The 13903-nt window shown below is 32.9% G+C and overlaps 1 protein-coding gene across 2 annotated transcripts in view; it reads right to left on the bottom strand.

Annotated features, from left to right (window-relative positions):
* LOC115889104 (WD repeat, SAM and U-box domain-containing protein 1-like) overlaps positions 1 to 13903 on the bottom strand; it is a 91087-nt gene that overhangs the window by 15797 nt on the left and 61387 nt on the right. For both annotated transcript variants that reach the window (XM_030909030.1, XM_030909029.1), the window contains exons 3-7: positions 12142 to 12268; positions 9335 to 9565; positions 5772 to 5858; positions 3402 to 3622; positions 2527 to 2859 (exon numbers count right to left, since the gene is read on the bottom strand). In XM_030909030.1, the coding sequence (XP_030764890.1) occupies positions 2527 to 2859; positions 3402 to 3622; positions 5772 to 5858; positions 9335 to 9565; positions 12142 to 12263 (994 nt within the window). In that variant the 5' untranslated portion in view covers positions 12264 to 12268. The remainder of the gene's footprint in view (positions 1 to 2526; positions 2860 to 3401; positions 3623 to 5771; positions 5859 to 9334; positions 9566 to 12141; positions 12269 to 13903) is intronic.

Genomic DNA, 13903 nt, shown 5'->3' on the forward strand with positions numbered 1-13903 from the left:
CAATGCATAGTTTATAAAAAGATGGACTATTCTAAGCCGGAATTGATATTTCGACGGTAAGTGTCATTACGTTTTTTTTTACCTTTAGCCCCTTTAGCCATGCTTACAGTAGCGTATTTAGATAATTTTAGCTATAAGTAGATTATTACAAAAATACGTATATTTTCTTATTTGTTGGCATTTTCGACTGTGAAATTAGAGTTACCCTCAGTTAAACGTCAGGCAAACCTAGTTATAATTGGTCTGAGGCAATCCCAATCAATTTTTGATAAAATTCATCAATTTTTGATAAAATAACATCACGCCACCGTCACGCCACTGATAGAGCCAAATGACAGAAATATAGATTAAACTCAACCGTGTTGTCATATTTATGTAGGTACCCATCTCTTTTTAACTCTCATAAAAGTGTGAAACCATGTATGGTTCAAAAAAATTGACAGTCTATTCTATCTACCCATTTAGATGTCTTTGTTCTAACCCTAGATGCAACATTTTCCATAAACGCCTAATTAGGCGTTAAAAAGGCTTAATAGAATTCTGCGGTTTGAACTTTTGATGCAAAATCCGGCAATACCGCATAGAAGAACTGCATCAACCCAACTTTTATCTCTTTTTAATAAATTTGATTTTCCATTAAGCTGCCTACACCACTGTATTACACGTTAAAATCCAGACCACACTTCTAAAATGACCAAATCGGTATAGATATTTTATATGGTCTATCAGATTTAACGCATATGAGGTATTCGACCTTTCTAACAAAGCTTTTGAAGTTTAATAAATAAAACTTTCTTGAGCTATAATTAAGTACTGTTACTTCTTTCTCTGTCTAATATTACAACAATCTATAGTACCGTATGATCGAATAAAAACGGCGTCAGCGATGGCTATGAAATGAAGATCGCTGTCATTTTATATGTAAAATTATATGGGAAATGTCAGCGATTGTCATTTCCCAGCCAACTGGACGCCATTTTTTTTTTTCGATCATACGGTATAATTTAAGTCCTGGCATAATGGCTAGATTTCAACACGCATACACATTGTATAAAATCAATTACAAAATAAACAAGAAATAATAAAAAATTAACATAGAAGAGCATAACTTGCGTATTTGAAACTAGCAAAAATCCAAATTTGTCAAGAAAAATATCAAATATGACTAACTAAACAGAGGTTGTTGTTATATTGCTTCCGTCCTTAATCCAGATATTCATATCATCTTATATTTGACGAGTTGTATCTTTTTATTCTTAATCTAAGGTTGTATCCAACGGATTTCACACCTGACAAACACTCAATGCTTATTATAAGAAAAATCGTTAAAATTTGTTAACGCTTACAAGTACTTGTACCTAGTAATTGGTTAGGTGTTAGGTATTAATGTTGTCACGACCAGAAGTAATTTAAAAGTTAAAAAAGGTCTCTAGTCTCTGTATATAGTTTTTTTTTATAGTTTTTCAATTTGAGTAGTAAATTCTTAGTGGAAAATTCAGTGAAACATCTAAGAAAACAGTGAATAACACACATGCAATAGTGAAAGTTGGTTAACAATATATAGCTAAAATCAATAATTTTACTCAATGACAACATATTAGAGGAGGATTATTATTTAATGAGTGGTTTGAATTTTATTATCTGCTAAAAGAATGTTTATAATAAATAAAATATTTTAATTAAGTAATACGTTTTATAAGACACGACTGCTTAATATAATCGGAAAATAAAATAAAATGTTATTTGTATGTTATCATTTTTAACCTCTCTTATACAGATTGTTAACTGGACAGTTACTTATAGGGGAACAGAATGGCAACACTGCCTATTGAGAACGCATGCACTTATATGGTTTTCTGCCGACACGTCCCGTCAGAACGGGCCGAGGTTGTCATATTTCAACCATAAAGCTCTTGCCGTGAGTAATAAAACAAATTAACAACCTGTATACATTATACAACTAGCTCTGCAGTGTGATTCTGTAAGCTACATAGCAAGAAATTGCTTGCCTAGCTTATGATATTTGAAGCCGATTGATAAGTCACTAGAAAGAAAATATGTTTACAGAATCGCACTGCTGCTCACTTTATTTGCGTGGTCTGTACTTTAATGCATACGACAGAGATAAATATAAATAAAAAGCCGTATACAGTGTTGCCAGTTCGTGATCTAAGCATTCAATAATGCTCGTTTCTGTTAGACAGTTTTTTAAGTATGTATTACGGCTGTAGTAAAATGAGTAACTAATTGTGAAAAATAAAGTTCCAACACTAGATAAAATATTTTTTGTAACACCGACTTGTGCTGTTTGAAATTTTGATGCAAAATCCGGCAATACCGCATAGAAGAAATGTATTAACCTAACTTTTATCTCTTTTTAATAAATTTTATTTTTCATTTAAGCTGTCTACATCACTGTCTTACACGTTAAAATCCAGACTACGCAGTTTCGAAGACCAGATCGGTATACCAAAATTGTGTAAAAACGGTTCATTAAAATTTAACACAATGCTTAGTTTTAAATACCTGAAACTACAAGCGAGTTGTCCTTAGAGAATGCAACACTGTTGACATATCTCTGATGACCATAAAGTGTTACGAAACAAGTGCCATTAGTATCCCACACCTTGACTGACTTATCTAAACTAGAAGATACCAAATATTCGCCAACATTGCTATACCTTACGCAGGTGACCGAGGAGTTGTGTCCGTCCAATATTTTGTCTTGTTGAAACGATACTTCGTTGTGAGTGTGATTTTTATTTTTAACTAGGGCTTTTGAAGTGATCCTCCAGATTTTAATTTCGTTGTTACATCCGCCAGAGGCCATGGTATAATGTCGAATGAGAGGATTACTTTCTGAAAGAAAATATAATCAATTTGTATAATTAAGACGTACAGGCCTACAGGGTGGTCCAAACTGTCAAAAGGAGCCACATAATAATGAAGTTTCCTGTTGAGATCTTTCATCAGATTTATTCTACCGCGTCACCTGATCGTTTAGTTCACAGCTCATCGAATCTTAGATCTAGAAACCCATACCTCTACACTACTCGTGAAGTAAGCCGAAGTAGGTTAAAGTTGAATAGTAAAGAGTAGAGATGGGATCACTCGAGTGAAAAATACTCGGTCGCTTGAGTATTCAAATCATCGGTATGTTTCAAGGATTTTTGTCCATCAAAGTTTTCTCGAATTTTAACCTACACCATTTAAAAATAATTTCCACTCAATATAAAAATAAATTACAACCCTCTTAAGGCAGCTGGCAACAGGCTCCATTAAAAAATAAAGAAGAACCCGTGCCAAGAAATATCGTCTAGGGCTTGGCCTCGCCAAAATTATTATCTATTGTCATTGCCGTCTTTGACACCGTTTGTTTTTCGATCGTATGGTATACTTACCATCTACTTCGATATGTCTTGATATGTCGATAGAAAAGACTCCCATATCGTGTATATTGTCCATCCTAACAATAGGCGTGCAAACATTATCAGTAGTTGTATCTATTAGATTTTGAAGGTACCATACTTTTACGACTTCTAAACTACATGCTGTAACAAGAAACTGGCAGTCTGGGGTAAATGCTAGACCTTGAGTAGTGCCTTCGTGTTCAAAAAGGGTTCTAAAAATATTAGAGGTTATACTAATACAACTAAGTGAAAAGAGTTTACAATAATGTTGCAAACAAGAGACCAACAGAGATATGGAACTATTCTTTGAACTTTGCTGTAGGCTGTAGGTAAAAATACTCTAAAAAAATGACTCGACGTGTATGAGATTTTTCCTAATAATATTTCTAGATCTGAATTATTTTGCCTTTACGTTTATTCACTGGCAAATTACTTAAATTTCAAAAGTAGCAAAAATAACAACAAAAATTTTTTCATTAACTATTCATTATCGTCATGAATAAGTAGGAGAAAATTCAGGTAATTGCTCCTAAGATTGAAATAAGAAGTTTTTCTTATCTTTTTCTTGATTTATCTCGTACAAAACTGATTATATTTTCTTACTAATATGGTTATATAGAGTAATCCAAAAGCACATTATTATCAGCTTGTTTTAAAAACGGCTCGTTCTATAAAATGTAAATAATAATAATAATTGATTTTATTTCTACTTTGTGTAGAAAAAATGTATAGAAACAAAAAGTATCATAATTTTACTGATCCTTATTCAATAGAAAAAAATATTTCAAAATTTGTGGTAGGATTTAAAGATATACGCGTTAAGATATCGCGAGTAGCTGTTTGCACCACTCTGAATAAAATCCCCAATAAAGCATCCAACTTCAAAAATTTGATTTAATTAGTATCATCAGCACATCACATTTCAATTTTCTAGAGCAAACCATTTTTCAAAAAGTCGATAATATAGTTACTTTATAATATGCTGTTCTATTATAAAGTTTCTAAACTATAAATAATACACTGATTATCTTTTATATTTTAAAATATAATGGACATATATAAAAAGATAAAGGATAAAAAATATATAAGCGATACCAATTAAACTTTTAATTACGTAATCGAAGACGCGAGTTTTAAATTAATTGTTGCCAACCAAAGACATATTCCGCGCCGGTCTAACTAACTGGAGTTTAAGTTCCCCACTGGGGATTCAGAGGTGGTAGCTCTACTGTAAAAAATGTCAAATTGCCACATTTATTTTGTATTACGACATTTTGGTTTAAATTGGAATTGTGTTGTAATACTTTAAGCTTAAATTTTTTTCCTAGCAGATCCTGCAGTCGAACATTGTTCTTGTGTACAAAACAGCTTAATAGCCGTTGCAAAAAACTGATCGCAACCTTATTAGCATATTTTGAACGAGAAAGCGGTAGTAATGGCCCTTTATGTTACTTTAGTGCTGTTTAGGAGGTGAGTTTTGTTGATGTAAATAATAATTGTTTATATATTTATAATTAATTTATTTTTGTTTCCAAAAATATTTTGGTTAAAAGGAAATACGTAAAAGTTGGCAAAACTGTGTCGGTCAAGCTTATAATAACGTGAATAAAAGTTTATTTGGTATGATCTATAGTATATACAATAATATACAGGTTGTTAACTCGACAGTTACTTATAGGGGAACAGAACGGCAACACTGCCTATTGAGAATGCATGCATTATTGAGTTTTCTGCCGACTCGTTCCATCGCGTCGTCTATCGACGAGCGGGCCAAGGTTGCCATATTTCAACCATAAAGCTCTTGCCGCGAGTAATAAACAAATTAACAACCTGTATATTGCAAATAGAAGTAGAGTAACTGTTTAGAGTTAACGCCCAGTATATGACATAAACAATTCTACTTAAAAACTCGATTTGATTAGTGCCATGCAAAATCAAATTTTAATTTTCTAATGAAATATGTCGATAGTACAATATTATATATATATATATATATATATATATATATATATATATATATATATATATATATATATATATATATATATATATATATATATATATATATATATATATATATATATATATATATATATATATATATATATATATATATATATAAATATTGGTCCATCGTATATAACCAACTAATTTTGTAGGGAAACATCACATTAAAAACATTATAGGAAAACCTCACATATTTTTTTTTACTTATTTATTTACAGCTTGTACATTAGAGAAAACTGGTTAACTGTGTTTTTTGTAAACTGTTACTCTACATTGTTTTATACCTATATACTATTAAAACTTGAGAAACTCTAATGCGGATAATTTAGATTCACCCAATGCACGTTCACTTACCTAACTAATATTCTGTGCACCAAATCCCAGATACAAACTGCTCCATTATCTCCTGCTGTTACCAGCAAAGTGCTATCAGGTGAAAAACTATACAGTAAAAACATCATTAGATTGGTAATCTGTTGGTTACTAATTTGAGACTCTAACTTGGTTTTTAAAATACAATAGTACACTTTGGTTTTTAAAAAACATTATCTTTATTATTAAATTTACACAATTACCATATTTCGAATTATGAATTATATCACTCTTTGGTTATCAAATATACCGGGTGCGCCTCTAAAGTGGCTCACCCCTATAACTTTTTTATTTTTTCAGATAAAAAAACGAGATTTGGATAAGTTAGGATAGGCAATAAATTAAGATTTTTTTAAGAGTTTTTGGTCACTTCCTTTTTCACCGGAAATGACTACAACTTTTAAATTTTAAATGGCACCCTCGGTATTTTTTACTTTATTTGATAGAAAATTACATTCTGAATAGAATGACATATCATATGTCAACTTTTGACATTCTTGCTTAATAAAAAATAGTCTTAAAATCCAATCTAGAGTGCCATGACTATGTTAAAAACACTAATTCTTAATCAAGGAGGCTTGAAAAAATAGATTTGATCGTCTGATGTTTTTAATGTCTTGTCCTGGCCAGTTAGAAAATGCTCAAATCGTATTTTTAATCATATCTCAATTTTTTCAAATGGAACGATGGATGGTGGCTCATTAGCATATTTGGAAAAAGCATTTTTTTAGGAATAATTTGATACCACACACTTGGTATTTCAAGTCAAATTTTTGTTACGAACTGCAAGTTATAATTCCGAAAAAATCATATGCGAAAATGTCAAAAGTTGACATATGATATGTCATTCTATTCAGAGTATTATTTGCTATCGAATAAAGTAAAAAAAAACACCGAGGGTGCCATTTAAAAATCAAAGGTTGTAGTCATTTCCGGTGAAACAGGAAGTGACCGAAAACAATTGAATACGTCAATCAATTTATGTCTTATTACTACTACTACTACTACTACTGCCATTACTCGCTGACGAGTATTTGACACGCATCGAAAGATGGTTACGCAAGGCGTTTCCTGTCATGAGCTTTTCTGTGACTGAAAAGCCCGATACGTGATGTTATCTCTCTTCCACACTCCGGACATTCAAAAATCTCATTACTTTGTTGCCTCTTTACTTTTTGGTTGTCATTATTAACTGAATTTACAATTCTCCTCCATTGCGTTCTATTGTGCGCTGCTTCCTCCCACTGATGCTACATTTATCCCCTTTAAGTTTTCATGAACAACATCCTTGTATCTTTTGAGTTGTCCACCCGGCCTCCTCTTACCGTCTACAAGCTCACCGTAAAGAGAGATTTTGGTATGCGGTTTTCTTGCATTCTGCATACGTGACCAGCCCATCTTAAGCGGGATTTTGTAACCATGACTTCAATACTCTCGCAGTTAGCTTTTTCAAGGACCGATACGTTTGAGACATGATGGAACCACCGGATTCTTAAGAGTTGTCTAAGGTGTCTCTGTTGCAACTTGTTTAATGCGCTCGTGTGCAGGCGGTACGGCGCGGCAGCCAGGTTTCGTTTCCATATAACATGGTGGGGATTATTACTGCTCGATACACTGCAAGTTTCGTTCAATACTGCTGATACACTGCAATAATCTGCTCAAGTCATGATTGTAGAAAACCCTGTTTTTAATTTTCAGAATGCTCTTGAGGCGCTGCTGATTCTGTGCTGAATTTCAGAGTCGATATTTGCCTTTTCCGAAATCAAACTTCCGAGGTAATTAAATTCCGATACATATTCCAATAGTTCTTCTCCGATTTTTATAGCGCTGTTATGATTTTCCGGAGGAGAGCACATGATTTTTGTTTTATCGATGTTCAGTTTAAGGCCCAAAGTCTCGTATGCCCAGGTATATGTGTTCAGCATTTCCTGTAACTGCTGTAACGTATTTGCAACTAGAGCGCAGTCATCGGCGAATTGGAGTTCTGTGATGAATTTTATACGTTTTTTTGCCCTGAGTCTTTTTATGTTGAACACCCATTCCTCTGTCTTGCAGTTTGCTGTCCACTATAATAGAGAGTGTTGCCATGAATATGTTGAATAGGAGAGGAGCTAGGACACATCCCTGCCTAACTCCTGTATTTGTCAGGAAGGGATCGCTCAGTGATCCATGATGTGACACTCTCGACTTGTTGTTATGGAGGTTTTTACACACACTAAGAAATTTGTTGGGCACTCCGAACTTTTGCATAATTGCCCAAAGTACACCTCTGTTTACAGAGTCGAAGGCTTTCGTTAGGTCGATGAATGCAACATAAAGTTTACTCTGCTGTTCCTTTACTTTTTCCTGTAGTTGGCGGACGGAGAATATGGAATCAACGATACCGCGGTTGGTGCGAAAGCCCGTTTGCGATTCTGGGAGGATTTTTTCTATATGTGGGTGAAGGCGGTTTGACATAATTTTTGCGAGAACTTTACCTCCGATAACCAGTAGTGAAATTCCTCGATAATTTCCGCAATCTGATGCACTTCCTTTGTTCTTAAATATATACTTTAATATATTTACTACTTACTGAATATTTTCTGACATAAATTGTGAGAATTACCACCACACATGTTCCCTATTTTCGTATAAAATCAAGCATCTTTAAATATATTTTGGAGATCTACAAAGTGATAGAAATAAAAGTTACAACGTGATGCCTAGTACCATTTTAGATGCAAAATGCAGCACTGATTTCTACAATTGTAAGGTATATCACAATTTATTTTTTCCACGCATTTGCGTAGAAATCTGCAAGCTTATCTATATTCGCACATCTTAAGGCCCCCATACACTGCGGTTATTTTACACGGTTTTAACTGAACGGGTTGGAGAGTTCAGTTAAAAAATGTCAGTGTATATGTGTAGTTCAAAAATGTAACTTCGGTTCGCTATAATCGGTAGTTCGCCAGTGGCGTTCCACGGGGGATGGTGGTCTTCATGTAATACGATATTATTAATTTATTGTGTCAGAAACGACTCCGGAGTATGTACTTCGAGTAAAATTTTGTGTCTAGTATCTCCCCCTTCCCTGGAATCCTGGATCCGCCCCTGTAGTTCGTTAATGATTACCGATCGGTAAACACTCGAAGTTCGCTAACTACCACATGTGCGGCCTCAGCATTATATTATGTAACAAATCGGATTCTGAGCTCCAATAATTTTACTGCTGGTAAATATACAAAAATATATATACACGCAGTAGATGAGACGCGCAAACACTCGAAGCGAAGATGACTAGCTGGTACTTAATAAGCTGTGATAATACTAAGTTTTTGATAGCAAGCCAAGTTTATTTAAAAATGAAAAATAAGAGTATCAAGTATATAAAAATAAAGAAGTAAATATTTAATGTGTGACAGTAAAATACGATAAAAATTTCCAAAGAAACATTCAAATCCCATAAGAATTCTTGAAAATATAAATATCCAATTTTTTATTGGTTTTATTAATTATATAATAAAAGTTTACAACAATCGCTCAATAATCAATAAAATACTGACCTGCACACTCTTATGGGGTCCCCGTTAACCTGGGTCATGGTGTATAATTTTGTCAGTGAATGTAGATTCCATAACAAGGCAGTACCGTCTACGGAGGATGACGCCATCATCGAACCTTGAGGTGAAATTTTGACACAGGTGACTTGATATTTGTGACCTCGCAGAGGTGAATTTTGCCGTTCTACATAACCAGAACCTTTTATCCAGTCCCATACTCTAATGGTTTTATCACTAAAAAAAATTGTATAAAAATATTAAAAAAATACTAATTTCCAAAGATGTATAATTAAGTTTCTGCTCTGCCTGCAAATCAATTTTTTGACATAGCATTGATAATATTTCAAAAGCTGTTAAACAAAAATGGGTAAAATACGAAAATTGATAACCACTTGATGGGAATGATAATCAAATATGCCAATATTCGCGAATATGTTTTGATATTTTGATATTCGTATGCGCTGTTGCAAAATTGATGCGAATATCAGCGTTCGAAAAAAAAAATAAAAATGTAAATAATATTGGGTAAATTAAACAAAGATGTATAATTTTTAAGTTAATTCTAGTCCTGCAATTATATCAATAGCAATGAAGGGTCCAGAAGAAAAACTTGATAAGCGACTAAATCTTAATTTTAGAATTTTACAATATTATAGAAGGTTCTACCTGGTCCTTACATCAGGTATAAACTCTGCAGGGCAATAATTTGTTAAATCCTATGATATATGCCTATATGCCTAGTAAAAATATAAAATTCTTCACCAACCATCCAATGCTCTTCTGTAAAGTTAGTAAAATGGCGCTTATCATGTTTTTCCCTGGACTCTTCAATTATATTAATTGTAATAACATTCACTTTAATATGTGGTATTGGTTCGGTATTACAATTAGCCAACAATAGATAGAAATTGAAATTAGTATTCAAAAAATATGTATATTCTTTTAACCTTACATCAATATTACATATTTATTTTGAAATGAAAATTGAAAGTAATTATTTTGTTTATGAAATTAAAAAAAAATAATAACTAAAAAAATTTTCTCTATTACAGCGCTTTCAGATGGAGCGGAGCGTCCGCGCGTACCGTCCGCGACTCCGAACAAGATTATATGAACAATTTCACATGGGTCGCGTATGCTCCGTCCAGATGATTTCGTCCGACGGTTATCTTGAAAAAACACGCGGAGCATCCGCGCGGACGCTCCATTCCATCTGAAAGCGCTGTTAAACACGGTTGATAAAAAAACATACCGGGTGCCTTTCAAAAGTGGCTAACCCCTATAACTTTTTAATTTTTTTTAGATAAAAAAAGGAGATTTGATGTGTTGGTATATTACAAAAATTAGGATTGCTTAATGTATTCAATTCTTTTCGGCCACTTCCTGTTTCACCGGAAACGACTACAACTTTTGATTTTCAAATGACACCCTCGGTATTTTTATTTTACTTTATTCGATAGAAAATGATATTCTGAATAGAATGAAATATCATATGTCAACTTTTGACATTTTCAAATTATATTTTAAATTTTTAATCTGAGCGCTTATTAGGATTGATTGATGTATTCAATTGTTTTCGGCCACTTCCTGTTTCACAGGAATTGCCTACAACATTTTTTTTTACTTTATTCGATAGAAAATGACACCCTGAATCCAATGACATATCATATGTCAACTTTTGACATTTTCGCTTAATTGTATTTTAAATTTCAATCTAGAGTGCCATGGCTGTGTTAAAAATACTAGTTTTTTTTTAATCAAGGAGCCTTGAAAAAATTGATTTGATTGTCTAATGTTTTTCGTGTCTTGTCTTGCCCGGTTAAAAGATGCCCAAATCGTATTTTTAATCATATCTCAATTTTTTCAAATGGAAAGAGGATGGCTCATTAGCATATTTGCAAAAACCATTTTTTATGAATAATTTGGTAGCACAAATTTTGACATTTCGAGTCAAATTGTCGTTATGAATCGCATGTTGCAATTTCAAGTAAACCAAACTAACCAAACCAAACCCAAACCGTATTCGAAAATGTAAAAAGTTGATATATGATCAATATCATTCTATTCAGAGTGTCATGTTCTATCGAATAAAGTAACAAAATACCAAAGGTGCCAAAATCAAAAGTTGAAGTCATTTTCGGTCAAACATAGGAAGTGACCGAATACAATTGAATACGTCAATCAATCCTAATTTATGTCATACTAACATACCAAATCTCGTTCTGTAATCTAAAAAAAAAATAAAAAAGTTATAAGGGTGAGTCATTTTTGAGACGCACCCGGTATACATTCAACGTATAATAATTAAATAGGTTTGAATAATAATTAAATTTTTGTCAATCAACAGTATGTTCACGGATTGTCTTTACAAGAGGAAAAACTTTTTTATTATTGAATTTTTGGTAAAAATGCATTCTTCATAAAAATTGTTGCGGTTAATTCCGTTTATATTTTTACAAATTTTCATACCGTAGAGAAAATTAAAAAAAAAACATGCAAATATAGTTGCCCTAAAAATCAAAACGCGTTTCTATGGTAATATAATTTCCTTTTAATTCTCTTAGATTGTTATTGATAGAATTTTAATTAACGTCGCCGTCGTAAAAACTCTTAACAAATGGGTTGTATGAAAAACCATGTATAATATATCAATGTATACAGTGTCTGTAAAAAGTTTGCAACCAAATTATAGTTTTGCATAAACCAAGTATGATGGCGGCAATTAAAAAAAAAAGTTTATACGTATACACAAAAAAATGCTTCTTAGTACATGGCAATATTTGTATTTTTTTAGATTTATAAAAACTTACCTGGAACCAGTGACTAGCGTAAAGTTAGGTGCAAAATCGCAGGAATTTATATCGCTAAAATGTCCTTTTAGAGTCTGCAATATATTGGCGTCTCTTCCAGTAAAACCATTTAAAATTGACATTGTCCCTAAAAAAAGAACGAAAACTCAAACTTCAGACTGCATAAATTTATGTGTGTATGTTTTGAGCTCAATAAAAAGTAAAACAACGCACGATACCTCATCTTGATATTGTAATACGGACTATAAATCTAGTAAGATATAAACGTTGAATATGACACAAACGTTAATATACAAAGTGTAAATATTATTATAATGGCATGAATGGCGTATATTTTTCATGCGAGGTCTACAAACTTGATGTTTATCGATGCACTAGAAAAATGGAGATATAGATATATTAAAAATAATCATCTATAAAAAAGGCATATTTTTTTTTCGAAATATAACCGTCTCTCAGACGGCCTCTACCAGTGGCGGATACAGGGGGAGTGCCCATGGGGCCCGGGCCCCCCCTAAAGTCTGTGAATTGTGTAAAACATTAGGCTTTTGGGTTAAAAATGGCGTCCTAAAAAGCATAATCTACATTGCTTCTCATTTTGGACTCCCCCTAAAATAAATTCCTGTATCCGCCCCTGGCCTCTACAATATTCGCGAAATGCCTCGCGAAATAAGTCCGATGTAGGTCAAAGTCGAATAGTAGATGGTTAATCCCTATTTTCTCATTTCACTTTGTCTCGTCATGGCTTATTTTCATTTCGTAAAACCCCTTGAAACTACTCTTGAAATTGTGGAGAAGGACGAGTTCTTTTGGGGACTTTCGGTTGTCTCCTGTTATCTCGTTCAATTTCGTGTTGTCTCTACTATCAGCTAAAATTACATATACTATCGTATTTAATTTTTTTGAAAATACGCGCTATGTTAAATTGTAAGAAAGCGCCCCCTAGCCCCTAGCGTCTACGTTCAAAACCTTATTATTATTATTTTTATGGTATAGTATTGAGTAAGAAACGCTCTTTTAAACAAGCCCTCGTTTGTTGGATTCTGATCATCTAGTCTGGAGTTATTAACATTTAAATAAAGATAGATCTAACCTTCCCCCACCACTTTATTTTAGCAGATAGAGGAAAATGGTTCTAACAAAAAAACTCCAAAATTTACTGAAGATTATGAAGCTATTATTTATAGTACCCAGTATCTAGGGAAAATTATGTAAAAATTCTATTTTCTTATTTTCCACAGCTGTTGCGCCCTCTAGCGGCCGTTTTCGCAATTCCTTTGCAGCAATTTCTCATAGCCCCTTTAGTTATAAATATTTTTTTCCGTAAGCCCTACGGCTAATACTTTCCGAGATACAGCCGAGAGATATTCTTAGTGTGAAACCCTGTACAGGGTGGGTCTAATTCGACGCTTTTAAATGGAAACACCCTTTTCTATAGGAGATAGACGAAAACTAATATCGGTGTCTGGAGCTCAATTTTCATCAAAAACATGATGGTGAAAACCGCACATCAATATCTGTTACCGTTTCAGAGTTACGGGGAGTTTTTCAAAAATGTGCATTTTTTACAAATCGCTGTAACTTTTTTGCTATGGAAAATTTTGTATTTCTATGAAAACATTTCTAAAGCACCTTTTTACGTAGAATTTAATGGTTTAAGTATATTTTGTTTAAAATTAATAATTTAAGAGTTATCAACAGAAAAATTGATTTTTTATTTGTGACACCCTCTATATTTTTAATTAACTGAAAAGAATTTAAA

The sequence above is a fragment of the Sitophilus oryzae genome, unplaced genomic scaffold (assembly GCF_002938485.1).
Source record: "Sitophilus oryzae breed Bouriz unplaced genomic scaffold, Soryzae_2.0 scaffold_810_pilon_pilon, whole genome shotgun sequence".
NCBI classification, from domain to species: Eukaryota; Metazoa; Arthropoda; class Insecta; order Coleoptera; family Curculionidae; genus Sitophilus; species Sitophilus oryzae.